The sequence below is a fragment of the Amblyomma maculatum genome, chromosome 1, assembly GCF_055883805.1.
Source record: "Amblyomma maculatum isolate TAMU_Amacu chromosome 1, ASM5588380v1, whole genome shotgun sequence".
In the NCBI taxonomy this organism is placed as follows: Eukaryota; Metazoa; Arthropoda; class Arachnida; order Ixodida; family Ixodidae; genus Amblyomma; species Amblyomma maculatum.
In genome coordinates, this window is record NC_139344.1 from 349,089,400 (window position 1) to 349,116,553 (window position 27,154).

General features: G+C 46.4%; 2 protein-coding genes across 2 annotated transcripts in view; one reads left to right on the forward strand and one right to left on the reverse strand.

Annotated features, from left to right (window-relative positions):
- LOC146207723 (uncharacterized) overlaps nucleotides 1-27,154 on the forward strand; it is a 148,835-nt gene that overhangs the window by 49,015 nt on the left and 72,666 nt on the right. The gene's annotated exons all lie outside the window — the stretch shown is intronic.
- The window catches only part of LOC146207724 (uncharacterized), a 44,707-nt gene continuing 33,399 nt past the window's right edge, over nucleotides 15,847-27,154 (reverse strand). Inside the window, exons 6-11 of the mRNA XM_084587148.1 lie at nucleotides 26,346-26,478; nucleotides 25,541-25,716; nucleotides 23,351-23,476; nucleotides 21,144-21,392; nucleotides 20,159-20,338; nucleotides 15,847-15,957 (exon numbers count right to left, since the gene is read on the reverse strand). Of these exons, the coding sequence (XP_084443274.1) occupies nucleotides 15,847-15,957; nucleotides 20,159-20,338; nucleotides 21,144-21,392; nucleotides 23,351-23,476; nucleotides 25,541-25,716; nucleotides 26,346-26,478 (975 nt within the window). The remainder of the gene's footprint in view (nucleotides 15,958-20,158; nucleotides 20,339-21,143; nucleotides 21,393-23,350; nucleotides 23,477-25,540; nucleotides 25,717-26,345; nucleotides 26,479-27,154) is intronic.

Below are 27,154 nucleotides of genomic sequence, written 5' to 3' on the forward strand. Positions count from 1 at the left end.
AACGGAGCGTTCCCACGTTGCAGGATAGTTTTGTAAAGACAAATTTAAATACACGTGCAGCCGGCGCAACGTGGCACGTACGCACTATTCACGCAGTCAATGGCGTTTCATGCCGTGCCCTAAATTTCCTTGTTTATCCCTGAATATCCCTGAATATGGAGCCTCTTCTCGGTGGCAGTTGGGAAAATTTCTGCTTTTTGTCGTGTACTATTTATACATTTTTTGATATTCCTACGGATTACTAGAAGTTAAAATACAAGAAATCGTCAAGTTGTAATATTTGTGCGTGTTCGTGTTTCCTTTTCCGCCCTGAAAGGAAGGAAAGAAAACAAGCAAGCAGGTAATTACAATACGAACCCGTATCTTGTGACTTTTTAGTACAGGCTATGTGTCCGCCATTTTGTGGTGCATGAAGAACAGCGTAAGGCTGAATGCCTTATTGTCGCTTGCTCCTGTTTGCACATCTACTGAAGCTACGAACTGTACCACGAACCGTGACGTCACGTGAATACCTTCTATAGGTCGCCTAGCGAAAGCTCTGCAGAGGCCACCAACTTGCGATTAAGAATATTAGCCCTGAGTATCACATATAGCTGACGAACCGACACCGTAATAAACGTGCCACTGAAGAGACTGCTCTATCAGCGCTTATCCTTAACAAACGAGCGTAAAGAAGTCCTGCATATATAGAAGAAATGAGGGTTTAATTACTCGTTAGCATCTAATGATGCACAGCCATGATGCTACACAGGAGAATATGCAGTTATAATAGTTGGTGCTTAATAAATTAAAACAAATTGACCTGTTGCAGAATTAGACCCTGCGACTGATTGTCGTATCAAGGCCGCTCTATCAAGCACGAACTAAACAAGTGAAGTGCAGGCTAGCGCACAGTAGTTCGAAGTCGAATTCGTCAATATCTCAAAGTGGGAACTATATTAGTGCGATGCGTTTACGGGAACGCTTCGGAGCTGAGTAAATTTGAAATAAGAGAATAAGCTAGTGAGCATCCGGCAAGTAAAATTCGTTGATGGCTGTTGTGGAAGTCTTCCGACCAGCCAAGCTAACCATGAGGCTGTACTAGTGGGTACAGTCTCGCTTTACTGATACATAATACATAATGAGTGAATGTAGTCTCGCGGTCAGCTTGGCTCGTCGGGAGACTTCCGCAACAACCACCAACAAATCTTACTTGCCGGACGCCGACTAATTGCTTGTTTATTTAAATTCTACTCTTTATTGAGTGTGTCCATAAATGCACTGGATGTATTATAAGCGAGCCCGAGAATATGCGAAATGGAATCGCCTTGTTTTCGGTGTGTTAACGTTCTGAAGACTTTACTAAACGCCTGAACGTTCAGCGATATTCTACGCTGTAGCTAACAGAAGTAATTTACGCAGCAATTAATTGCTAGATAAAAAAATGCACCAGTACTGCAAAAGCACAATGTCCAGTAGTGCAATGCGATAGCGCAAAATATTGCAGCAATGGGGCAAACGTGGAACGTACGAGGTCACGACTCGGTGAGGCTCACTGCTTACTGCCTATCGGCCTTGTATCGATGTCTTTTTTTTTTTTTCTGCTCTTAAAATAAGGGGCCACGTGAAACCTTGGTGCAGTACCAGCGGTAGCAGCTATCGCACTTTGAGAAGGCCGGAGGCCGCCTCGAGGAAGAACTCCGCACTGTCTTCGATTGCTAACTTATCTCTCTTTCTCTCTGTTTTCTTTGTCTGAAGCCGGTCAGCGCACTTCGCAGGCAGTGAAATTTACCTTCTGCCAAAATTACCTCTGGCAGCAGAAATTCTCTTAATTTATTTGCCAAATTCCTAGAACTCAGTGAAGACGACTGAGCTTTTTTTCCTTTTTGGCCCAATATTTAACTTAGGATTCATTGGGAAAAAAATCCCCTAATAATATAAAAGGGCATGTAGCAGTTCACGACATAGACCTTATTGAACTCGTGCGATAGTTCTTTGGAATAGTAGTTGAGATTAGTTTCGTAACTGATTCTATGGACCTCTGCCATTTCTTGACATTTATACCCATGCACATCTCAGCACCCAGCCAATTCTCATATCTCTATTGAAGCATATTATGCTTCATTGAAAAAAGTACGGGTGCCGGTGTGAAGAAGCAGAAATTGCTTTGTTATGTGGTCCAGCCAGGCGGATGGATATGGCGGGATCATATATGGTTTGCCCATGATCGGCCAAAGGGCGAGTGGAGCCCCAGAGTATTCTCAAAGCGGTATACCCTGGATGACAAAAGTTCTTAAGAAAGCAGGCAAAAGAACACAAAGATATATTCAATAGCATGCGCCCACGTTTTCCCTTCAACTGATACTTCGTTTTCCGCTTTATTCTGGTCAGTTCTGCAAGATACACCGGCACTGAAGAAACCACTGTTTACAGATGCGAACCTGAAAAGGTGCCCGTCATGTCAATGGTCTAATTTGGTTCCTCGACCACACTAGAAACGGAAAAGAATTCTCATTGATGCTGTAATTATTGTAATGACTGCTGAGATATATGCGCTACCACACGTTCCAAATAGTTTAGCTGAAGAAAGAAAAAAATATTCATTTTGGAATTACGCAAATGAACGCGAATTAGCCGACATCGATTGATCGAAGGAATTTAGATTTTTCCAGCTAAAGGCATCTTTTACGGACAAGCATATTTCGAATGATCATTTTCAGGCTTTACCCTGTCCACTACTACGTGCTTCCTGTCCGGTGTATTTTTATCTCGCACAAAACTTCCAAATACAAATCCACATATGCCAGCCTCCCGTTTTCTCTACCGATGTCGTGTCGCCGCCGAGTCGACAGGGTTGCGTGTCTGCGCGACGCGCGCGCCACAACGCACAGTGACCGATGTGTCACGCAACTGTTATCAGGTGTTCGCACGCACGTCCGTCACCATAGCCTTCCTGCTTCCTCCCTTTCCCATCCTTTTCCTCCGTCGCCCAGACTCAACCTCCACCCTCCTTTGTTTCTCAGTCGTTCGTCCACACCGCGGAACGCGCGCGCGCGAGCTCGTCTGTCTTGCGGCTTTCAGGCTTTTGACAGTTTCTGTTCAACTTAAAAGCGTAACACCATCTCCGCCCTCCTCACCCTTGACAGCCCTCCCCCCCCCCCCCCCCCCCCCCCCCCCCACTACCGCCTCCCCGCACAGAGGAACCGTGGAAGGAGTGAAACCTAGCCCCACCCTGTCGCATGTCGTTCGCGCGCGCTGGTTCGCTCTGCTATTGGTTTAATGCGAGTTCGCGGATATGGCGAGTTCTTGCCTGTGTGCGTGCGGAGCCGAGTTTGTGTAACCGAGAGTTCTTGGTGGCCGCCGCCGTCGTTGCTGTCAGCCGCCGGGAAAGTTGACATATGGTTTCGGGAGAGAATGATGTATTCGCGCAGGTAGAGAAGTTAAAATGCCATAAGTGAAATGCTGCTAGAGAACCGGTAAAGAAAAATAAAAAAGCGGGAAGGGTAGCGCAGGTTTTTTAAAGGCTATAAGCGAAAAGAATAAATGTACATAGTGAAAAGTGAAAATGACGGATGATGCTCGGGGCATTTTATAATCAGTCCGAAAAGCTTTCACGCATATTGGGAACCTGTCAGAACGGGTAAGGCAATGAGGGTCGTGGAGAGGGAACGGCGCTATTTTAAACCTCAGATATTTATACCAGGTCGAAAAATGGCCGCCGTACTTCCTGCTTTGTGGCATTCGGAGGAAAGCTACTAAGACACAAGGTGACTAAAAAGGCGACGATAGCAATTTAACTGGCTGGTCCATTGTTTATATATATTGTTACGCCCTTAGCGTCGCGACGAGACGTTCTAGTCGGTTCAGTACGCTAAGTACACACGGCTAGCGGGAACGACACAAGTGCCACAAGACAAAGGTCGAACGGGCGCGCACACTTCTTCTTCCTCTTTCTTCTTTCTTCCTCCGTGCTCTAGCTGCTTGAGAACAAGTCCGTAACAATATACTCATAATCGAAATGGCTGTAGGAGGGTTGCAAGATCCCAACAAGAAAATAGTGTGGAAGACGGTGAGAGGCAAATATAGGTTTCAAAGAGGGGGGGGGGGGGGGGGGGGGTAACTAAAGGGACTACTTACACAGCGTTATAAAATTTCCATTCAGTACGCTTGCTCGTTCTCGTTCACCTCAGTTGAACGTCTCTGTCAGTATTTTGTGTCAGTTTCTATACCGCCTCCAGCTAAAGGTGAGTAAAATATATATTTAACATGCTTATTGCGTCAAAAATATTTGCTGCAATTAAAGGTTAAAGATTCGTCCTACATTCAGTTCAGTTCAGGCGTTCAGTCGTGTCCGACTCTTCGTGACCCTATGGACCATGTCACGCCACGCTTTCCGGTCTCTCACTATCTTCTTAAAATCACATAGCTTCATCTGCAATGCCTCGAGAATGCCATCTAACCATCGCGTTCGCTGCCTACCCCTTCTCCGGCGACCCTCAACCTTTCCCAACATCAAATCTTTCTCCAGCGACTCCTCTCTTCTCATCAGATGACCAAAGTAGCTGAGCTTTAACTTGAGAATTTTACCCTCCAATGAGCAGTCAGGGTTTATGGTCGACAATATAGACTGATTTGATCTTCTAGCAGTCCAAGGAACTCTTAAGAGTCTTCGCCAGCACCACAATTCAAACGCGTCAATTCTTCGGCGGTCAGCCTTTTTCACAGTCCAACTCTCGCATCCATACATCACAACTGGAAAGACCATAGCACGGGTTATACGGATCTTGGTTGCCAGACTAATGTCTCTGCTCTTTACTAGGCGGTCAAGGCTAACCATTGCTCTCTTTCCCAGAAGCAGGCGTCTCCTAATTTCATGGCTGCAGTCTCCTTCCGAGGTAATCTTGGCGCCCAAGAACAGAAAATCTGTCACAGCTTCCACTTCTTGTCCATTGATGCTCCAGGACTTGATAGGGCAAGACGCCATGATCTTCGTCTTTTTAATGTTCAGTTTAAGCCCAAACTTCTCACTCTCTTCTTGTACGCGCATCAGAAGTCTCTTGAGTTCCACTTCACTTTCTGCCATTAAAGTGGTATCATCCGCATATCTAAGGTTGTTGATACGTTTTCCAGCAATCTTCACTCCAGCTGAAGACTCGTCCAGACCGGCCTTTCTCATGATGCACTCTGCATATAGGTTAAATAGGCAGGGCGACAGTATGCAGCCTTGCCTCACCCCTTTCTCAATCGGAAACCAATCAGTAAGACCATGCCCAGTTCTGACTGTGGCCTCTTGCCCTTCATAAAGGTTCCTGAGGAGACAGATGAGGTGAATTGGAACTCCCATCTCTTGGAGAGCTTGCCACAATCTGCTGTGATCTACGCAGTCAAACGCTTTCGCATAATCAATAAAGCAGAAGTAAATGGGTTTCTGGAACTCTCTTGCTTTTTCCATGATCCAGCGAAGGTTGGCAATTTGGTCTCTAGTTCCTCTGCCCTTGCGAAACCCAGCTTGCACGTCCGGAAGCTCCCGATCCACATACTGCTGCAGCCTACCTTGCAGGATTTTTAACATCACCTTGCTAGCATGCGAAATAAGCGCGATCGTGCGGTAGTTGGAACAATCTTTGGCACTGCCTTTCTTTGGAATGGGGATGTAAACTGACCTCCTCCAATCCTGTGGCCACTGCAGGGTTGTCCAAATCTTTTGACATAATGTATGCAGTGTGTTAACAGCGTCGTGGTCGAGGTTTTGAAGCAACTCAGCTGGAATACCATCAATTCCGCTAGCTTTGTTCTTAGCAAGGCTGGCTAAGGCCCGTTCAACTTCACTCTTCAGGATGCCCGGCTCGAGATCAGTAATCACAACCGGCTTATGTTGGGTTTGCACATCCGGGTCCTTCTTGTACAGTTCTTCTGTGTATTCCTGCCACCTCTTCTTTATCTCTGAGGCTTCAGTGAGGTCCTTGCCTCGTTTGTCCTTTATCACGCCCAGCTTAGCACAGAAGCTTCCTTTGATATCTTTGATTGTCTTATACAGAGCTCTTGTGTTCCTTAATTGGCTGTTGTCCTCAACTGCTTGACACTGTATGTTCAGGAAGGCATTCTTATCTCTCCTTGCTATTTTCTGAAAATCCGCATTGAGAACCTTGTATCTTTCTCTTTCCCCCATACCTTTTGCCATCCTCCTTTCCTCAGCTATTTGCAAAGCCTCTTCAAATAACCAGTTTGCTTTTTTTGCATTTCTTTTGCTTTGGAACTACCTTAGTAGCAACTTCTTGTATTATATCACGAACATCAGTCCACATCTCTTCGGGCTCTTTGTCTTCTAGATCTAATTCTTGAAATCGATTCCTCACTTCCACAGCATATTCTAATGGAATCTGATCCAGATCATACCTGAAAGGCCTTCTAGTTTTCTGCGTTTTCCTCAATCGAAGCTTAATTTTGGCAACAAGAAGCTGATGATCGGTGCCACAATCGGCCCCAGGCCTTGTTTTTACTGCTTGTATAGCGCTTCTCCATCTCTGCCGGCAAATAATATAATCGATCTGATTCCTGTACAGACCGTCCGGTGAAATCCATGTGTACAGGCGCCTCTTGTGCTGTTGAAAATGAGTATTCGCTATGGTCAGGTTGTTTTCTTGACAGAACTCTACTAGCCTCTGCCCAGCTTCATTTGGCTCACCAAGACCGAACTTGCCTGTAATTCCGGATATTTCTTCACTCCCGACCTTAGCATTCCAGTCTCCTATGAGAAAAACGACGTCTGATGATGGGGTGCGGTCTAAAAGGCATTGTAGGTCCGCATAAAATCTCTTAACGTCAGCTTCTTCAGCAGCAGTGGTCGGTGCATAGACTTGGATAACTGTTATGTTGAAAGGGTGACCTTGGATCCGAAGTGAAATCATTCGGTCGTTTTTGGGGTTGTACCCTAGCACTGCTTTGCCCATTCTTCTGTTTACTATGAGAGCGACCCCATTCCTTCTCTTGGATTCGTGCCCACAATAAAAGACATAATGGTCGCCGGAGTTAAATTCTCCCATTCCGGTCCACTTGAGTTCGCTGATACCCAAGATATTAATGTTCAATCTGTCCATTTCTCGCTTGACGATATCCAGTTTACCTTGCGTCATAGATCTTACATTCCATGTTGCTATGTGATATATTCGTCCTACATAACTTCTTGTAATCAGCAAAAAAGGGAAGGAATTCTTGAAACGCCTACTTGGTACAGATATGGAACAAAAAGTTACAATGTATAGGAAGTGAAGACATGCAGCTTTATATAGTTAATTTTGAAACTGCCCACTCCCGCTTTTCCCAGCCTATGAAAGTGAGCTTAGCTCCTCATCCCTGTCAGCCTCTCACGTGCTCTTTGCCTATTGTTGATCCTTTTCCTCTCTATCCCGCATGCTCAAGCATTACCACTTCTATTATATATGCCAAAACAATGAAGGGGGGGGGGGGGGCAAGTTAAATAAATTGTAGTAATAATAAAATATCAAGCATGTGCAAGCGCTTGCAGTTCTACAATATCGTGGCTTTTAACGCCTGCATTCAGTGAATAGAATAAATCTTCCGGAAGTTGACCCCTGACCCCCCCCCCCCCACTTCCCTTCATTTTTATTTACGAAACATAGCATATACCTTAAATTCCACCAGAAAAAGAAAAAAAAAAACTTCGTATCACAAAGAACTGTCCATTTGCTTTCCAATTAAGCCTGCCCTACGCTAGCTGCTGCAATCTTACACCCGCGACATTGCATCTGCCCAGCTGATACTTTCTCATTGCAAATAAAAACATGGTAAATTTAGCTTCTGTGTCTTGAGACACTTGCTATACGAAACTATTGTTGAAGGCGATTGTCAATCGAAGCGATGCTGGGAAGTTTTTAAAAGCTTCAACGGTCACCGTTCTAATAGTATTGAGAATATTAACCGGCTGCGCTTTTCCTTTGAGATATGCCGTCCGCGACCTTCAATAAACGAAAAAGTGAGTTACTAGGCGACCGGCTTCAGCTTCGGGCTCCCGAGGTCCACTCATGATTCGCACGGTCGGTTTCCTACCATCTTCTAACCGTTAAGTTTCATCCGTCAGTCCAAGGGCATGACGTGACTCCGCTTCTCCAAAGTCACGAATTCACCGGGGGGCTAAATCGCTGCGTCCAATCTCGTATATCCAATGCGGACCGGCAGATGCACGCGGATTACACGAGCTCCGAAAGTGGCGTCGCTCGCACGCATGTAAATATGCGAATGCGCGGCCAGCCGACAAATCTGTCCGCGTACATAGTGAAACGCGCTCCGAGCTCCCTCGATCACTATCGATGCCTTCCCTCTCCCGCGTCGTTGCCACGTTTGCCCTCCCCCCTTCCTCTCGGCTCGTAGCTGCGTTATGTCGTGTGTATCGCAGCATGACAAATGACTCTCCTCGCAGAAAACGGACCTGGGGAGCACCTTTTGACCCCGCGACAGTTGGTATCCGCAGATGGGCCTGGCGCGTAATATGCAGCGGGAGAGACAAAAGGACCTTCTCAGAAGGGACTGCGGTTTTCTTCGTATATGTGTAGGACGTTGTCTCCGGCTTTCTTCCGTTCTCTGAAAGGCACTGCGCTTTATATCCAAGTGGGGCGTGCATTCTTTTCGCATTCTGTTTTATTTCTTTTTCTAACTTGGTCAGGTAAAAGCCTCTGTCGGCTTCTTTTCGTTTTTTGTTTTTGTTTTTTTCGTCGCAGCGACAATCTCGCGTCGTCATCGCCGTAATTGCGGCGTTCACCAGCGACTTCGCGTTGCCCACGGTGCGTTGCCCCCGGTTCGGCCATTGTCTGCAGGGCGAGCACAACTGAGCGTTAATTTTAGTGCGTGCTGAAGATGCGAGATTCCGAGCGCAGCTTGGATTCGTCGGCATAATAAATAGGTAGTGAGGATATTTCTTTGTTTCTCTGGGCACCCACTTTCCACTGGTTACGCCACTCTGTGGGACGCCTTGACTTTGTCTTGGACATCAGGGCTGCGTTATAAAAAAAATTTCTTCCATGCCCACAACGCGTCCAGTTCTCTTGGCCCTAATGAAAATATGTGCCAAAGTTGTATATAGAAGAGACTTTGGCGACAAAAACAGGTAAAGACATTTGATTTCAGCGTATCTAGCACACATATTTTAAGATTTAATTGATGCAGCGTTTTAACTCCAGAATTCTGGGTTATATATAATGCATACGTCCAATCAAGGCTGCATTTGAAAAATGCGATGAATTAGGATTTTGCTAATATTGCTATTCGTGTATTTTGACCAATATTTTAGACAGAATATATGTAAGGAGTTATGAGGGCAATCCGTTTAAAGTGACGGTTACAGTCATGAATGAACAAACCGGCCACACATGGACAACATAGCGCCATACTCATATAACGCGATAACCGCAACGTTCTCAAGTAGTTTGGACTATTTTTGGTGTGGACTTGTGCGTACTACTGGTCGACAAATAGTTGTGTACATTATTGGTCGGTGTTTTTAACATATTTGCTTTTTGTTTTTAATAAAATTAACTTGGTCTTTTGTCTTTCGTTTTCAATCAAGTGTCTTGCTTTCGTCTCCATCCCACCAAAATCAGTGGATCAAGAAAGTGCATTCAGTGCAAAAGATTTTTTTTTTTTTTCGTCTTGTCGAGGATGCGATAGAGATGGCGTAAATTCGTCCGAGTTTTCGACTAAAGAGCGGCCAACGTGGAAGGTATAAGCAAAAACAGAACGTTACATCACATTATAAAAATTTATTTATTCTCACTACCGTTCCTTGGTTAAGTTTGTTGTTGGATATCTTCATCAACAAACGGAACGTGACGCACACGTTCATAACACGAGACAAGAGGGGAAGCCTATGACTGTAGGATCTGGAAAATTTGATTGTGTTACAATTTGCTACCGTGTCGACGTCCTTATTGTCATGTGATTGCCACTATGAAAAAATGGGCTTGGAAAGAACGTGATGAAGCGAGGATAACAGATGGGCGTTAAGGGTGACAAATCGGATTCCAAGAGAAGGCAACTAACTGTAACAGGGGGCGCCCCGCCAGGAACTCAGCGGATGAGAATACAGAGAAGTTTTCTTTAAGCATGCTTACAAAAACACGGGTGCTCGTCTTTATTCTTCAAGCGAAGCGCAATTCGTAGTGCGCCTTTGGACAGAACTTAAAAGTTAAATTGGTTCACAGGAAGGGAAAGGCGCAGTAACTGTCACACTTGCTCTGTGGACACCCGAACAGCGCCGTAAGGGAAGAGAGGAAGGGGGAATGAAAGTGGAAAGAGAGAAAGAGGAGCCGTAGTGGAGGGCTACGGAGTAATTTCGACCACCTGGGGATCTTTAACGTGCACTGACATCGCACAGCACACGGACGCCACTTCGTTTCGCCTCCATCGAAACGCAGCCGCCGAGGCCGGGATTCGATCCCGGGAACTCCGGCACAGTAGTCGGGCGTCTTACCACTGCACCACCCCGGCGGGGCAAGACAGAACTGACGTTGCAGCCAAATTCAATGTCTAAGCTTAAATGGATTTGGCAAGGCTTATTACTATTGGGCCTTTTAACAGCCATAGCTCATTTTCGTAAGTACAACAATTTCATTGAACTGCTTCTAGACTATCGTAATGTTGTTCGGGATGGGTATATACACTTGCGCATGATCATCCTTTGAAGTTTTCTATATCATACCCAGGGCCGGATTAACAGCGATTACGGCCTGGTTCAAAAAAATTACAGGGCCCCTATACACCCCTTAAACACACACACACACACACACACACACACACACACACACACACACACACACACACACACACACACACACACACACACACACACACACACACACACACACACACACACACACACACACACACACACACACACACACACACACACACACACACACACACACACACACACACACACACACACACACACACACACACACACACACCACCCTACTTCGCCCTTTGTCGTCGTGTTTGAGACTTGGCGGGCTTTAGAATTTCCTGCAGAGAACACATTCCATATTTACTTGAAGAATCCGCGGCCTATTTATGAACAGCGCCGAAGCATATATACTCCGCACATCACATCACATCCTGCACATCACAAGAAGAGACTGGCGTCAATACTGAGCTATTCTAGGAAATGAATGGACACACACAATCCTCTCTCAAAAAGCAAAACTCGCATTCGTGAAAAAAAATTTCTCAAGTGGTTACCTCCGTGGCTAATTCGATAGTGCAGGACGATTGGTTGCGTGTGAGCACAAACGAAGTAGAGATCGATCTTGTTCATAAGCCGTTCGCACATTCTTGCCGTAGATGCGCTACCATTCATCTAATAGTTTTGTGAATTCATCTAGCAAGATGAATTGAAGCTTGCCTAAGCAATGTTTCTTCAAAAAATGCAATATTGTGTATATATGCTGCCTTCAAGTACTGCAAAATAATGTTTATTACTCAAATATTGTCATAATGCGACGAGCTAAATATTTTTTTTTAATGGAGGCGCTTGTAGAAAATGTCATCGTACTGAGAAGGCACAAAATTAGCTTTAACACGCTCAATCAGTAATATATATTTACCTTTATACAGATTATCCATATCTACAAAGTGAGTGTATTTTCATTTTGCACATAATTTGAACTTTTCAAATAGAAGGAAGCACTTTTGCGTGCATCACAAAGCTTTACTGCTTTCAATTTGCAGAACGAATTTTCATTTTATGAGACAGCGTATACAAGCAGCTCGTGCCACCGAGAAGCCGCTGCCGTTTCAGACGGCGGTCGGAAAAATTACGGTGGGTTCTGAAAATATTAAGCTCCGCCTTTAGTGTATTGTTGGACAGCGTTAATTGGTTATAGCTGCTGGCTCCCCGTATGGATCCTCTTTCACGTACAATCGTTTTCCTTTAAAGTAGGGTGAGCATTTAGGCCGTGCCACCCGTCTACAAGGCGAAGCTTAACATAGACACATTATATGTTTAGAAAATTAAGAAAATAAAGATTAAATATTCTTCAAGAATTCAACTAGTAAATGGGGACTGCATTTTTATAACATGTCTGCTTTTGATTCTACATTAGAAAGTGCAGTCTTTGTCAAAAGTTTAGAGCCCAGAGGGTTTGAGTTTAAGCCATATATTATAGCTTCTTTAACAATCCGTGCAAGTGCTAGCCATTGGAAAGGGTAGGACGAAACATCTTGCATTCAGCAAGATTGGAAACCAATGCATTACGAGCCAAATAGTATGGCTCTGGAGTAGACCCCCTGGGCTATAAACTTTTGACAAAGGGTGTACATAAAGGTATTCATGTTTCTATAAGCGTTTTCGAGCATTTTGCCGGTAGATTTTCTTGGCGAGATCGTCAACGTTCACCCGCCTCTGAGAATCTCGCGTCTCCACTCTCAGGAGCGACAAAATTACTAAGGTGATCATTCATAATCTGCAACCGATAATCCATTGCTTTTGCCACGGCTTTCACTGCTTACTTTTAGATTAATAAAACACACAACTGACCTTAATGGCTGAGGCCCATTGGCTCCACCCACTGGGACCCGCTCACTTCCGGCTAGTATAGCACCTGGAGCCAGTTGAGTATCAGCTGAGAACCAGAGAAAACCATTAGTTTTTTTCGTCTTTTTGGACGATTACTAGGTTTTGTACTTTGACGAAACATGGCTCTATTTGTGGGATTAAGCATACGATGCGACGAACCCATTTTGAAATATTCAACATTGGAATAAATAAGCTCTAATTTGAATAATGGAAAATCAGGAAGGTTATTTGACTATATTTTTCGGTTCAAACCTCGAAATCCGCCATTCTTTTTTTTTCAAGCTCTTGAGAGGCCCCTGAAAATGGAGGGCCCGGTTCATTTGAACCCTTTGAACCCTGGATAATCTGGCCCTGAATACCTATGACATATATGTTCTTGGTCGTTCATACGCATATGTTCGGGGACACGCAACGAAAAAAGGAAAACTTTTCTTCGTGCTGTAAACCTGTATGAAGTTTTTCTGCGAAGAGCTCGCTGTTAGTCACGTGTGTGCGTCTTCGGCACCACATCTATAGTCTTACATATCCGTGCACGTGTAACAGTTATGCTCTGCGACTGTGTTCCTAAACGTGTGCTTTTCCATCACCACCGGTTCGCTGGCCGACCTTCGCTGCTCCGTCATTGCTGTGAAGTAAACCGAAATACTAAATATAACAGGCTTTGGGGCCCTATCCACAGGAGGCCTAACACCAAAAGTAAAGCTCCGTTCGCAAAGTGTACGATCACTTTGGCGTTCATATGTAAGCCTCGCTCTCTTTGTACACTTTGTGTCTGTGCCCACTCGGCAGATGCATCATCGCATCGCACCGTTCCGTAACGTGACAGGCCTACTTTGTCGAGCGAGGAAGGAAAGAATTCACATACTGCACACGGGTGAAGGCTGCGTGAGACGGTGAAAGGTAGCGCACTATACGCGTTGGCCGTCGCTGAGTCAATTCATTAGCCGCGAGCCGCGGGCCGCGCGGTCAGTTCGCGTGACCGTGCCCACAGCCGCCGGCCCTCCTCCGTTTGCCTAATGGACCGGAGAACCACGCTCTTCCCATGCGAAGCCGGCCGCATTCGGACTCGCTGTCATGGTGCAGTACGTGGCCGCAAGGCATGCCCAATGCAAGCCGCCCCCATCTACACACGCGCACACGCTCGCCACCAGCGTCACGGTGGGCTATGGGTGGGTGCTCGAAGCTATCGCTGTGTGGGAAAGCGCACGCTACGGCGTGGGAGCGAGGCAAAACGTAATTAACTGCGGCATGGAACTTGCGCTCGCGCTCTAGCAAGAACACAGTCATGGTTACTTATTTCCTCGGAGAAATTTTGCCCTCTCTCGCAAAAATGTCCTCGGTTTCTATCGGCATCCTACGCATCACCTACTGAAACCTAGACGCTATAGGGGAAATGTTTTGTTTGGCGAAAAACTATTGATTGATTGATTGATTGATTGATTGATTGATTGATTGATTGATTGATTGATTGATTGATTGATTGATTGATTGATTGATTGATTGATTGATTGATTGATTGATTGATTGATTGAAAAGCAGTGGAATCGAGCCTTTGATGACCCTTGGTTATCAAGTCAGACTAACCTATACGCGACAGGAGCACGTTCATCCGACCGGATTAAAATGAAGTGCGTGATGGCAACTGACGTGTCGATGTGTCTAGGAGAGGATGCACCGTTGAACTCCTAGATGTTCGTATCGGGATCCTTCAATGCTATTGTGCCATACCACTAAAGGGAGCTTTAGGGTCTCCCAAGTATCTTTTTTTTTTTTTTTCTTTTTTGCAAGATCTAGCACAGAATTTGCTTCCTGTAGCGCTTACAGCTTTCCTTACTGTGTTTTTATAGTGAAGTCGCGTGGGCAAAATGCCTCTTTTTTGTTTGCATGTTACCGAAGTTTTGAAGGCTTGCGCCCTTCTAAGCGCTTCGATTGTCAGCGATGGTATGTTTGCGACTCGTCGCGCTTGTTAGGTCGCTGTGATCGAATTCGGAGTGCAAAAACATCGTCGCGATTGCCAGAAGCCAGGTAAACTTTTCACAGGGAAAGAGTTGACAAACTGCGGTGACATATTTGCTTTCGTAAACACGAACGATGCGTGCAGCTGCTGTCCTCGCTGCTGCTGACAAAACAAATTGGTTATGGGGCTAGAACCCGAAGCCATTCCCATTTCCCACGTAGTTGCGGAATAGCGTCTAACAGCAGCTATGTGGATTCGAAGACCATATATGGGCAATTTTAACAAAAGAAAACTAGACCTTTCTATAGAAATATTACTTGCTCCGAATAATAAAACCCACATTCTTTACTGTATACATGCTTGCATAACTACTGATGTGATAAGAAATCTGACGCCAGGCTGCGTTCGTCCTGTTTTATTAAAAAATAATATCCTTTCTGTGAACATTAACACCATGATATCGGAGACGCAACTGCAAGGTGTTTTTTTTTTTCTTTTTTCTTCTTTTTTTTTTTTTTTTTTTTTTTTTTTTTTTTTTTTTTTACGGCCATACGTTTATTTCTTGCTTCCGGCGCCGCGACTGACAAACGCGCCCCCTGCGACAATATTGATATCGCGCATGCGGTGCATCTGCGAACCACCAGGACGGCGTTCGGTGAGTCGCGCTATAGCGAAATTACTTGTACATTCGAGAAAGAAAATCAGCCATCACCCCATCAAAACTTTCAGTTGCGTCGAATGCTGATGCGTCCTCACACTGAATTTTGTTCACAGGATGACGTTTCTGGCCCTTGTGGAAATGCGGAAGAAAGTCGCATGGTGGCGCAGCGATACCCTATATTGTTGCAGCTCATGATAAAAGACTCAAAATCTTGCCTTATTTGTCTCAATTACTGGACATATGCTTTATTCAGACCTCTCTATCAAACTGTGATGTATGTACCAAATGTGTGCCCATATGCATTTAATCAGCTTCCGAGGTGATTAGAACGCGTGATTAGATTAGATTCCGAGGTGATTAGATTAGAACTCTTATATAACAGGAGTTTGGGGTATCAACTCGGTAGATATGGTTGAGATAGACTTCCTATTCAAACTAAACTTACGTTTTATGCAAAACCTGCGTTATAATTCGCGGAATATTGTACTGATTATGACGGCAGTATTTCCGGAATTTTTAATATTAGCCGTATAGCGAAATACCAAGTTTTATGTGTATGAAAACGCGCAAATAAAGCAGTCCTTTCCACTGCTCGCCGCTTCACGGAGCCGATTCATGACACAGCGAGCTCCCGAGAGAAAGCCACGGGATCGTGTCGAGGCGTCACAGCGATGCTGCCATTGACGCGACGTGGGCCTTCTGACACTCGACCGCCACGATGACGCAGAGAGCGAGTACGAGGCACGATAGTAGCGTCACTGTCGCAATCAGCACCTGTGGGCCACACATCATTTAGCTAAGGAAACATTTGCTGCACTCTCTTGGAAAAACATGTATTCTGTTACAGCAAATAAATATACGGCAAGATCTGTTTTCCTGAATAATTCGGGCAACTACCTGAAGGGAAGGCAAATAACATTAAGAGAACAAGCTGCTCGTAGACGTGCGTCGAAGAGTCCCGTGATTAAGAGCATATACAAACTGACAGATAATTTGCTCCAGTAGTCCCATTTCTCCATTGACTGTTTTAAAGAGCAGCACATTCTCGTGGATGTATGTTATCTGATAATTTCATCCCAGTGCTTGAGTATAGATATGTTACCTTAATGAAAACGTCGTGCAAAATGTGCCCAGGTACGTGCCATCTAAGTCGAATGAAATATGAACGTGATCAGAGGAGAGCAGATCAGTATTCGACACAGAAGAAGAAATACAGGTGAAGTCCATTAAGGACTTCATGCATCGTACTTCACACCGTCGAATTAAAAACCAATTATGCTAGCATTCACTCTTCTTTCGCTTAAATCTCTTCTTGGAGTCCCTGCTTCCCATTTAATCGTCTTCTTGAGGTTTTATTTCCCACTGACAGTACGTCACCGTACTACTGAGGTGCACACACCAAGCGCCAGCGGTTAAAAAAAAAAAGAAACAGCAACCGAGCCGAAGGACTTTCGCGTCGATTTATTTGCTCTGCTTATTTTAAGGCACGTTTAATGCAGAAATAACGATGCTTACGTACATTACAAACTGTACTGGAAGAAAGACAGTGGACAATGCAAGCAACCGTCGTTATACCAAAGAGACATCTGCGAAGACGCAAAGGTGACATTCAGTATGAGACGATGAGCCCAACCCTTAATTATAGGCTGCTCCTCATCAGAGCCGGAACGGCGCCGTTCCCCTCCTCACTTCCCGGCAAGAAGGGAACAGGGAAAGGGGAGCTCCAACGTGAGCAGCTGCTCTTCCCGATCATTTGCCGGAACCATATGTCAAATCTCGACCGGCCCCATAAGGAACCGCGTGAAATCGCAGGTTCGTTAACCCTGGCGCCAAAGCGCTGTTCCCCACTTTTATTCGCCCTTGCTTCCCCACGTTCGCCTTTACCTCGGGGAAAGGGGAGGGGATGCAATGGAGGGAAGGCGGCATATGCTGTGCTGCCGCTACGCTTCGCTAGACCCAATTCTTCGAAAGCACGCTAAAGAACAGTGTAGAAAAACTCGCAGGAGGGGCAAACGTAGCAGAAAAAGGACAAAAAAAGAAATGGGTGAAATGCAAACAAATGCTGGCAAAGCAAAGTGAAACCGAGAGGGTAAGGAGAGGTAGTTACCATCTCCGCTACGAACAGACAAATATTTGTGCGGAACGTTTGGCTGACCGCCGCCCTCGAAGCGATGAAACTCGAGAGAGGAGATAGATGCGTGAGTGAGAGAAAGAGAAAGAATGAGAGAGTGAAAGCAGAAAAAAAAAAGTGAGCACTCGGTCCTGCAAACGCCGTGCTTAATAATCACCATGTTTTTTTATCCGCAGTATTTGGAAATAAAACAAAATATTAAATCTATTAAAAAAAAAAAAACACCCCGCGTAAAATCCTCTACTCGAATCGGTCGCAGCAGCTATACGAGGCGAAACAAAGAGTGGGGGATTGAAGAGAAAAAGGGGGTGAGGGGGTCGAAAGTGAGAGTGAAGCAGATTGAGCGCATGCATATATATACACAAGGCGAGACGACGGCGAGGACTCGCCGCACTGAGAGAGATTTCGGGTCTGGATCGGGCTGTCCAGGGACCCCAGGCGAGAAGGAAACAAAAGGAAAGAAGAGTAGAGCGAATAGGGGAGAAAGAAAAGCTAGGCTGACCCCTTCTGGAGGCTTGCTCTCCTCCTCCTCTTCGTCCGCATGACTCACGTAATCGTTTTCAATTACGGCGCTACGCCCATGGGGACCGTTGGAAAAGAGGCTAAATTATGCATTCCCGCGCGTTCGCGTTCGCCCGCGGCCGCACCGGTAAGGCCATCGGCAGTTCCGCTCGGCGGAGAGCTGGGGAGGGGGCGTTGAGGGGGCATTAGGTGCAAATGGGGTGTTGGGCGCGGACAGATTGCGACACGGTGGTTGCCGCATGTGGGCAATGAAACGAACGACCGAGGCCCATCCTCTGCGGTCTGTTTTCTTACGCGGTGTGTCGCCTGCGTCTTTCTCGTCGATGATATAGCTGTGCTTGGGACTCGCAACGATATTGCAGCAATGCGGCGAAAATGGGTAAAGAAAAATGGCAGAAGTCGAAGGCCGTAGGTATAGCTTTCACTTCAGTTCAGTCGTTCAGTAGTGTCCGACTCATCGTGACCCTATGGACCATATCACGCCACGCTTTCCAGTCTCTCACTATCTTCCTTACATTACATAACTTCATCTGCAGTGCCTCTAGGATACCATCTAACCACCGCATTCGCTGCCTAGCCCTTCTCCGGTGACCCTCAACCTTTCCCAACATCAAATCTTCCTCCAGCAACTCCTCTCTTCTCATCAGATGACCAAAGTAGCTGAGCTTTAACTTTAGAACTTGACCCTCCAGTGAGCAGTCAGGGTTTATGGTCGACAATATCGACTGATTTGATCTTCTGGCAGTCCAAGGAACTCTCAAGAGTCTCCTCCAGCGCCACAATTCAAACGCGTCAATTCTTCGGCGGTCAGCCTTCTTCACAGTCCAGCTCTCGCATCCATACATCACAATCGGAAAGACCATAGCACGAGTTTCTCAAGAGTCTCCTCCAGCATCACAATTCAAACGCGTCAATTCTTCGGCGGTCAGCCTTCTTCACAGTCCAACTCTCGCATCCATACACCACAATTGGAAAGACCATAGCACGAGTTATACGGATCTTGGTTGGCAGACTAATGTCTCTGCTCTTTACTAGGAGGTGAAGGCTAGCCATGGCTCTCTTTCCCAGAAGCTTAGAACTCCGAATTTCCGGCCGTATGTGAAGTGTAGCGGACAGACGTCAGCAAATCTTATTTGCTCTTAATTCTAGTCGCGATCGTGCTACCCCGCCGTGTTTAAGGCTAGGTGAACAAAGCTCACTATCACAGGAAAGCTTCGCGATACACGATCACTCAATGAAAATGGTGGCAGGTTAAGTCTGTACACACTTTAGTATACAAATTCTATTGTAACGCTGGTGCGAGTGCAGTAAACACGCATCCGTGCTTATTTTCAAAGAACGCAATACCTCTGACATATCGACGACGTACCTTGCTTGCTATTTTTTTATTTTTCATAGCTAATGAAAACCTGCCATCCTCTAAGAAATTAATGGACAGTCAGGCAACCGCCTGGCTGCTGAGACATTGCAGGCAGTGAAAATGGGGCACTGAGGCAGTCCCCGTCCCAAGCGATCGAATACGATTGGGGGCTAACGTCAGTTCCTTGCGCTCATGCTAGAGGCGCTACTGATGCGCGCCTCGCCGGTGTTCACGTGCTACAGAGGCGCTAGCCATCATCATCCTCTCCCTTGTTTTCGCGTTCCTTCGCTCGCTTGTTCTACACTTCGATGGAGGCGAAACGAAGAGGCGTCCGTGTGCTGTGCGATGTCAGCGAACGTTAAAGATCCCCAGGTGGTCGAAATTACTCCGTAGCCCTCCACTACGGCTCCTCTTTCTCTCTTTCCACTTTCACTCCTACCTTCCTCCCTTCCCTTACGGCGCGGTTGACGTGTCCACAGAAAACAAGTGAGGCAGTTACCGCGCCTTTCCCTTCCTCTAAATCAATCAATCAGTTGTTCTACACTTGCCTACCCTGTACTCCCTCAGATGGCGGAGGATCTCGTTCTGATTAGGGGCGCTGCGGCTGCGCGCCTCCTCTTCCTTTCTCCTCTCCTTTCGCATTTCTCTCACTCACCTTCGCTTCAAGTGCTATGGTCACAACAGTGAACTTTTGCATGGAATGTGGGCTCTATATAGCTGACGCAGCAAGTGAAAAAGAAAATACGGCTTGTTAAGTCTTTACAGTAAAGGCAGAGTTACCGGACACATAAAAGCCTTTTTTTTTCTCCCTCACCTCCCGTCCTTTAAGAACTTGAAATATCCTTTCTCTGAGTTTTAGCCGATTCGTTAGAGTGCGCGGCCATTAGCGACAAGATACCTTATCACCAAGAAAACACAAATGGCGTGAAGCAGGAGCGAAGTGCAACACAGTGAAAGGATACAGGGAGAACTATGGTCCTCATCTGGGCGTCGCTGACGTAAGCGCCGTACCACAGCACGTCCTCCTCGCTCGGCTTCGAGCCGCCGTCCGCACTCGGGGCGGCTGCTGTACCGCCGGCCAAGAAGTGCCACGCTGGAGCCCTGCCTTTCCCTGGCGCCATCAACTTCGCTCCTCGCTCGAGCTGTGACGAGAACGTCATTCCCTGTTGAACCAAGCGTCGACGGAGGGAAAGAATTTTGTGGCTGCAATCGCAGCTTATATGAAGCTCATTCGTTGATTCTAACATATTTTCAAGCATTGTTAAGCATCTACAGCACGTCCAGGAACGCTGAATTTGCATTCCAGTCTCTTAGTTTGTTCTTGGGTATCTTCGCATAAAACAGAGAAGTTGACCTACCAAATTTAAAGGAAGCTATTAATTTCCAAAGGCAACGTGGCACGTTGTTCAAGCAAACAGATCACAGAGAGGTTCAAGTTTGCTAAGTGTATGATCCAGCGTTAGGCGGCTTGTGATTGAAAAGGAATTGAGACCGTGTAGAGATCGCCAGGCAGGGGCGACCGCGGCCACATCTATTTGAGGGGAAGCTGAAGAGGTGACGACGGCAGCGTCCGGCCGAGACGAAGGTCGCGAGCGTTCCTAAGCTCTCGTGCCGGCGCTGCTTCCTTCTCTTCGGCACATGTCGGACGCATGCCACGCGAGTCGCTACAATCGATTGGAGCATTCGCCTCGAAGATGCTGAAGAGTAACGCAGATGCTGACTGTGAAGTTGTGAGCTCGTAGGTAGGAGGCGCACTCTTACCAGCGCATGGATGGCGCACTGACAAAGTCTAAAGGCCGCTTTTGTTTTGCTTTTCTTTTTTTAAAGGGGGGGGGGGGGGGGGACCTTAAGAGCAACTAACGCTGGAAGATGAATTCACGGTACCTCTAGTTCGCACTGAGTGAATAGAGTACACTTCAAAACGCAAAGTGGCGATGGCGAATTCACCTCTCCACGGCGGCGTTTCTTGGGGATGTTGGCGAGGAAAGTCTTCTTGGTGTGTCGGTGGCGGTGGTGAGTCGACGCTGAGGAGTTGTCCGGAGTAGCCGTGGTCACCCCGCTGTAGACGGTACACATGTGGTACACCATAAAGTCCGGGTTGAATCCGTCGTGGTCCAGCGGGTCGCTCTCCCAGCCGGGGTCACACAGGCACCAGCTGCCAGCGGGGTCCGGCCGCCCCTTGTGGCAGTTCACAATCTGCGGTTTGTTCGGCTCAGGTGAAAACCCCGGGTGTACCAGCACTATATACATATACGCACTATACTGCGTGACAGGTGGAAAAGTGACGTGAAAAAAATTAGAAGTTCAAACAATCTGGGGGACAATTAAGCTCTGCCTTAGGGGTGTGACGTGAAAGCGTTCATGGTTGTTGTACGCGGCTGTCCTTGAAGATACTCCTTCGCGTACGTGCACTTTTCTGCTAATTTAACCACTAATTAGTTAAAATGTGCATCTGTTATGCAGCACATACTCATTAGCATACAGTCGTAGCTTACCGCACGTGAAAGATCACCCGGCGCAAATACAGTGCCCCACTTTAACCAAGCTGTATACGAGAGCGTCTGCGCGTATCCAAGAGATCCAGGAGTTAGATTCCCATCTCGCCTTCCCATCTCTATGGAGCAGGTCCCGTCCCTCTTTAATTTCAAACTTGGCCATGACACATGGCCTCGTGACGTCACACAGCCCGCCGAACAATCTGTGCCAGGCCGTGTCATTTGCCAACTGCCGCTTCCAAACTCGTGCTCGTGATTTTTCGCCGACAACGCCGACATCGAATTTTCTGAAACAAGGTCTTTAAAGGGACCTTAATATCAAATGCAGAGTGTGTGAATGAAAAGAACAGACTAGCGGCTAGTCGCAAAACAATCGTGAGCACGAGCAGGTTTACATATACGCTGAGAAGCCTGAGCATGTAGCGTCAGTGGCTGATCCGCAGTCGCTGTCAACAGCGAGACACGTGTATCCAGGTTAGGCCCTATCGCACACTACAGGGCATATCTGTAGTAGTGTGGACACCTAGGAGATTTTGATGAGATACATATTGAAAGACGCGGGATTCAGATGAAAAAAGCCATGGCAGACACCTGCCTTTTGTGGCGTTTTAAAACTGCGCGTCAGTGCAAAAAGCACTGATCCGTAAGCTACCACCCGGAGCAAAATCATGTCTTGCTTGTGGAGCAGATTCACTGCAACAGCTGCATAATACCGAGTTGTTATGCATATCAACTGCATAACAGCTGCGCAGCAACGCGTTGCCGAGGCAACTGCACCTACGCAGTAAAGCGCTGCAATCGCGCAGTCTATCGATAAGCGCAAAGATTTTATTGATGACAAATGTGTATCTCATGCATTTCAGTCAATTGCAAGAAAACAGAGGTGACAGAAACGGAAACGCTGCGCAACACTACTTACGCACAATATTTACGATTACGATAGCCAAACTTTTCTGAATTTCTTCAAGTGTTAATTTGCTTTTTGTTCACCCTTCCGACTTAGTTAATTTGTCTAAAAAAAGGTTTATGGCGCCAGCGGCCATTCGATGACATGTTCCTGACTCTTCATAATGCAATTAGTCATAATTTTGAATATAACATGTAGTCAGCCACGTACGTATACAAATAAACATACGCAATATTTGTATACTTTTAGGGTTTGATAGATATAATTTTCACGCCTACGGCTGCATTTTTATTGCGAAAGCAATACTGCTCGCAGTTTGAGCCTTCAGCGTGGAACGGCGGTGACCACCATTGACCTTTGACCTTTAGACGACCCCCGTAGACGACCCCAAGCTGGCAGGAGCTGCCAACTTGGGTCTCTCGTTTCACATGGGACGGTTATGTCAGAATCAGCCTGCCAGGACCCTGTCATTCACGTTACCCCTATAGGCCACTGAGGCACGTTCATATGGGTTGGTTAAAGCGGGTTTATATGTGGGCTGAGGAAGAAGAAAAAGAGAAGAAGAAGAAAGCTCGGTCACCCGTAGCTAATGCTTTCGCTCAATATTTGGTTCAGCAGCGTTTAAACCTTGTAATTTTTTTTCTCGTATTCGTTCATGGGAGCACCCACACTTGAGAGATATGTATTCAAAACTCCTATACATTCGATGTCTTGCATAACCACGAAGAAGTTGTAAAGCAGCTGGCTCTTACAATGGGATACCCATGCATGGATCTAAGCGGCGCCTTGGGTTCTTGGAAGCTGTCGAAGAACTCCAGCTCCTCGTCCGACAGAACCTCGCCCATGCGACGACAGGCGTTGCTGCCGGCCAGGTATACCTGCAGGGCGCAGTGGATGCACACACCCCTATTTCTTCAAAGCTTCTATTAAGCTGGTAAACAGCGTAACTAAGTACACTCGGTGCTGTGGTCACTCTTCCCGTGATCAGCTGCAGATAAAACTGCGATCAATCCGAATCCGCGTTACACACCAGCTTCGACTATATATCCAAGCTGTTCTTCGTATCTCAAAAAACGTTAGTAAGGTGCCGGAATATGAGCGTCTGTAGGAAATTATCTAGCCTAATAAGAAGCGAAGTATACTTGACCTCGGTCTGCCTTCTGGTGGTTCAGACAACGCTTACCATCATGACTTACACGCTATTCTTCATGCATGGACTCCGCGCATGCACATACAGCGGGGCGAGAAATCGGTAAGCCAATTCAGCGTGGCAAATTCCAGTAGCTTTACATCCATGCACTACTAGTTATCTGCAGTGGGCTCATTTTTCCTCCTTTTAGCAAGATTGTGCGCGTACGACAGGGCTCTTAATATTTCTACCACCTCTCCTTTCCTAACCTCAGCGAGGCTAGGGAAAACGTCTGCCGATGGCTGAATAAAAGTTGGAGATTTTTCTTGATTCAAACAGTGTAGACTGGTGCCACCACAATTAGCAGCAACTTTCTGTCGAAAAGGCTAAATTAAGACAGTATGTTATGTCGTAAGTGGTAGAAGGAAAGTGATACGTGCAGCGTTCTCAAGGAATCAGTGCAGTCATGAACTACGAAATGCCATCATATATGTAGCCTTAGAAACGTCTTTAAATGCTAATTAATCAACGTGCAATTTTATTCAGCGCAAAAAACCGATTGGCGATCCAAAAAACGTGGTTGATATACACTCTAGCTGAGGTAAGACCAAACAAATGAGAAACGAAAGAAAAGGGCCTGGAGGCAGTAAAGGAAACTGAGCAGTGTTAAGTGTTTGACCCACTATAGAGGTCTCGCACTCGAGGCTCCATTGCGGGTTCATGAAAGGGGGTCTTCTGATTACAAGTGGTCTCCCAACACCACCACAAGTTTGTCAGTTCATCGACCGTCGCATACAGGCTACCTAACAGGGGCCACGATTGGGGTTCCCAGTTCCCAAAGAGAGATTCCGCCACTTCTACCGTGCTAAATTTCACCGCCGAAAGGTAGTCTTGCTCTGCAACATACTAGGATAAGTGTCTTGGATCGAGGTACCATTTGTTCCCGCAAAGCGGGAACACTTTGACCATTTTCCCTTCCGACATGGTATGTAAGGCTGCTACACCTACGTCCAACATGAAAACCTTTTTGTTCTTTTTTTTTAGGTCTCTATTTTGTCCGCAGCTCTAGCAATCCGTCCTTATGAAGTTAATTAAGGTCCAGGTCCGGGAGGTCCAAGTGTTATGCGATTTTGTGCTATAGCAATTATAACGAGTTTTTTTTTTTTTTCTCTCTCTCTCTTTTCCAAGTCTTCGGCTTACCGGTAACCTTATTTATCCAGTTTTTCATTCCCTTTTTTTCTATATTTCGAGGCTAAGGGTGACTTCCCCTAGATATTGGATGTGATTCCTTCCAGCCACGCGGCCTCTGCAAGGGTCAATCTCTTCAGCATCGGGATGCGCTCTTCTCATCGAGGGGCATTTATGCAGCAAAGTTTTTCAGGCTTGAATTTCTTCTGTTTTTGAAGTATTCCACGTAACCAGACCTGCCGGTGCCTCCAGACATGCCCCCGCCTCGGCCAGCGGTTAAGTGAGCTGCGGCACGCTCACAATGCCACGGGAGCACGCTGACAACTCCTCGGGGATTCACAATCCAAGTATAGACAGATGAGGTATCTGACAACAGTTCATTTTGGGTGGAACGGCGACACCGAATGAAGGCAGATAAAGAACGCGTAGACGAGCGCCATAAAAAGGGTATACATGTAAATAGCGTTCACTTCGGCCACACATGCGATGAACCGTATAGATAAACGGTGGTGACATAATTGTATTCCAGTGAAGGGAAACACGGCTAATGACGATCTCTGAGATGCGACTCTACTTCGCTAGCGGCTGCAGTAGTGAGGTTGTAAATAAACCTGCGTAGTTATACCATTTCTTCTCCCTCGTTATCCCAGCAGCTGGCTGTGGGTTCGCAGCGCTGGCTCGTCTCGTTGAAGAAGTTTCTCACGCCATTGTACTTGATGTCGCACAGCACCGGCTGACACGACCGTGCCGGGTCCAGGTCGGGGCTGCGGCACGTCTTCAGCTCACCGGGGCTGGAGAACTCTACAGCAGGCGACCCCAATGATAAGATAGGTGGAAGAAAATAATATCATTAACGAATGTATCATGCATTGACATTTAATCTCTCTCATTTTTTATGTTGCTATAGAGCAGTATAGTACAAGATACAGTTAATCAGCCTAAGTGCAAGGCAGACTGCAGCATACATGGAATAAGTACACGCGCCATTCGAGTTGTCTCAGCTGTATGGAGCTCGAGCAAAAAATAAAGTTTTTTTTCAATTTTGTGCCTGCGAGAGCCAACGGATCGGATCGTCTTACAGGGGAAAGAGATACTGTTGCTTCAGTATGTATTGAGTCATGCTGCTTGGAGGTGAGAGGTGCAATTTTCACGAGTACCCTCTGCCAACCAGGCCACTCACCTGAATATGCAGTTCGCAAAAAGGCTGCTTAATATTCAACAAAAGAAAATTTTGAACGCCCATCTATGTACTCCTTCTCTTAAACGTATGCCTGTCCAGGAACCCCTGAAAATGTTAAGCTCTTAAAAAGCCTTTGGGAGCTGCCACAGCCACTATCGTTTTTATTCGTTTGCTATTGTAGCAGCCAAAGTATTTCCAATCGCCCCGCCAACCACAAAGCAGCGATGTCAAGCGTTCACGAAGAACGTACCGCGCAGGAAAGAAGGCACATTTGATCCTCCCGCCCTGGGCACTGTCGTGTTGAAGGAGACCGTGTGAAGAAGCTTCTCGCCGTCGGGCACTGCAATCTCGAGCTCGCAATAACCGACCCTGTCCACGAGATACTGGAACGAAGAGCAGGCAGCATTGCTTGTGTTATGGGCGGCTCAAATTACGGCTCCAAAGTCGAACGCTTTATCACGTGACGCGGTGCAACCTTACAAGCACCTGAGAAAGACTAAGCCGGATGTGAGCGACCTGATGAGATACAACACGATCGTTGGCCGCAGTTCGGCTATTTCTGTCTTATTCTCATTTCTCATTGTTCACAAATACCGTTGCACATGCTTCTGGGTCATACTGGCCAAGGTCGCAACAAAGATAAACATTTGAAAATTAGTCTGCAGAAATGCCGCTCCTTCTGTCTGATATTTGCTTTAGATTCTCACGCGTTGCTGCAAAAGCTCGGACCAGATGGCAATGGTCGAACCCGAAACCTCCTGGTCATTGCAAGACGCTGCGTTCCACGTTAGGGCAATCACAATCGCGAGGGATCCTTCTCCTCCCCCCCCCCCCCCCCCCCCCCATCTCCCTTTTTTTTTGCTTTTTTTTTTTTCTTCGCCAGCCTGAGGATGTCTCCTATATACGTACTTATCGCAGAAATGCACTAAGGAAAATATTTAGCACATAAACAGCAAAGCAGCTAGGAATAGGGTATACTTTAGCGGAACGGGTGTCAGAGTTCAGATACACAAAGCGCTTAATTGGCAACGGTCGGCGCCCAGCCTATTAGTTTCTGCG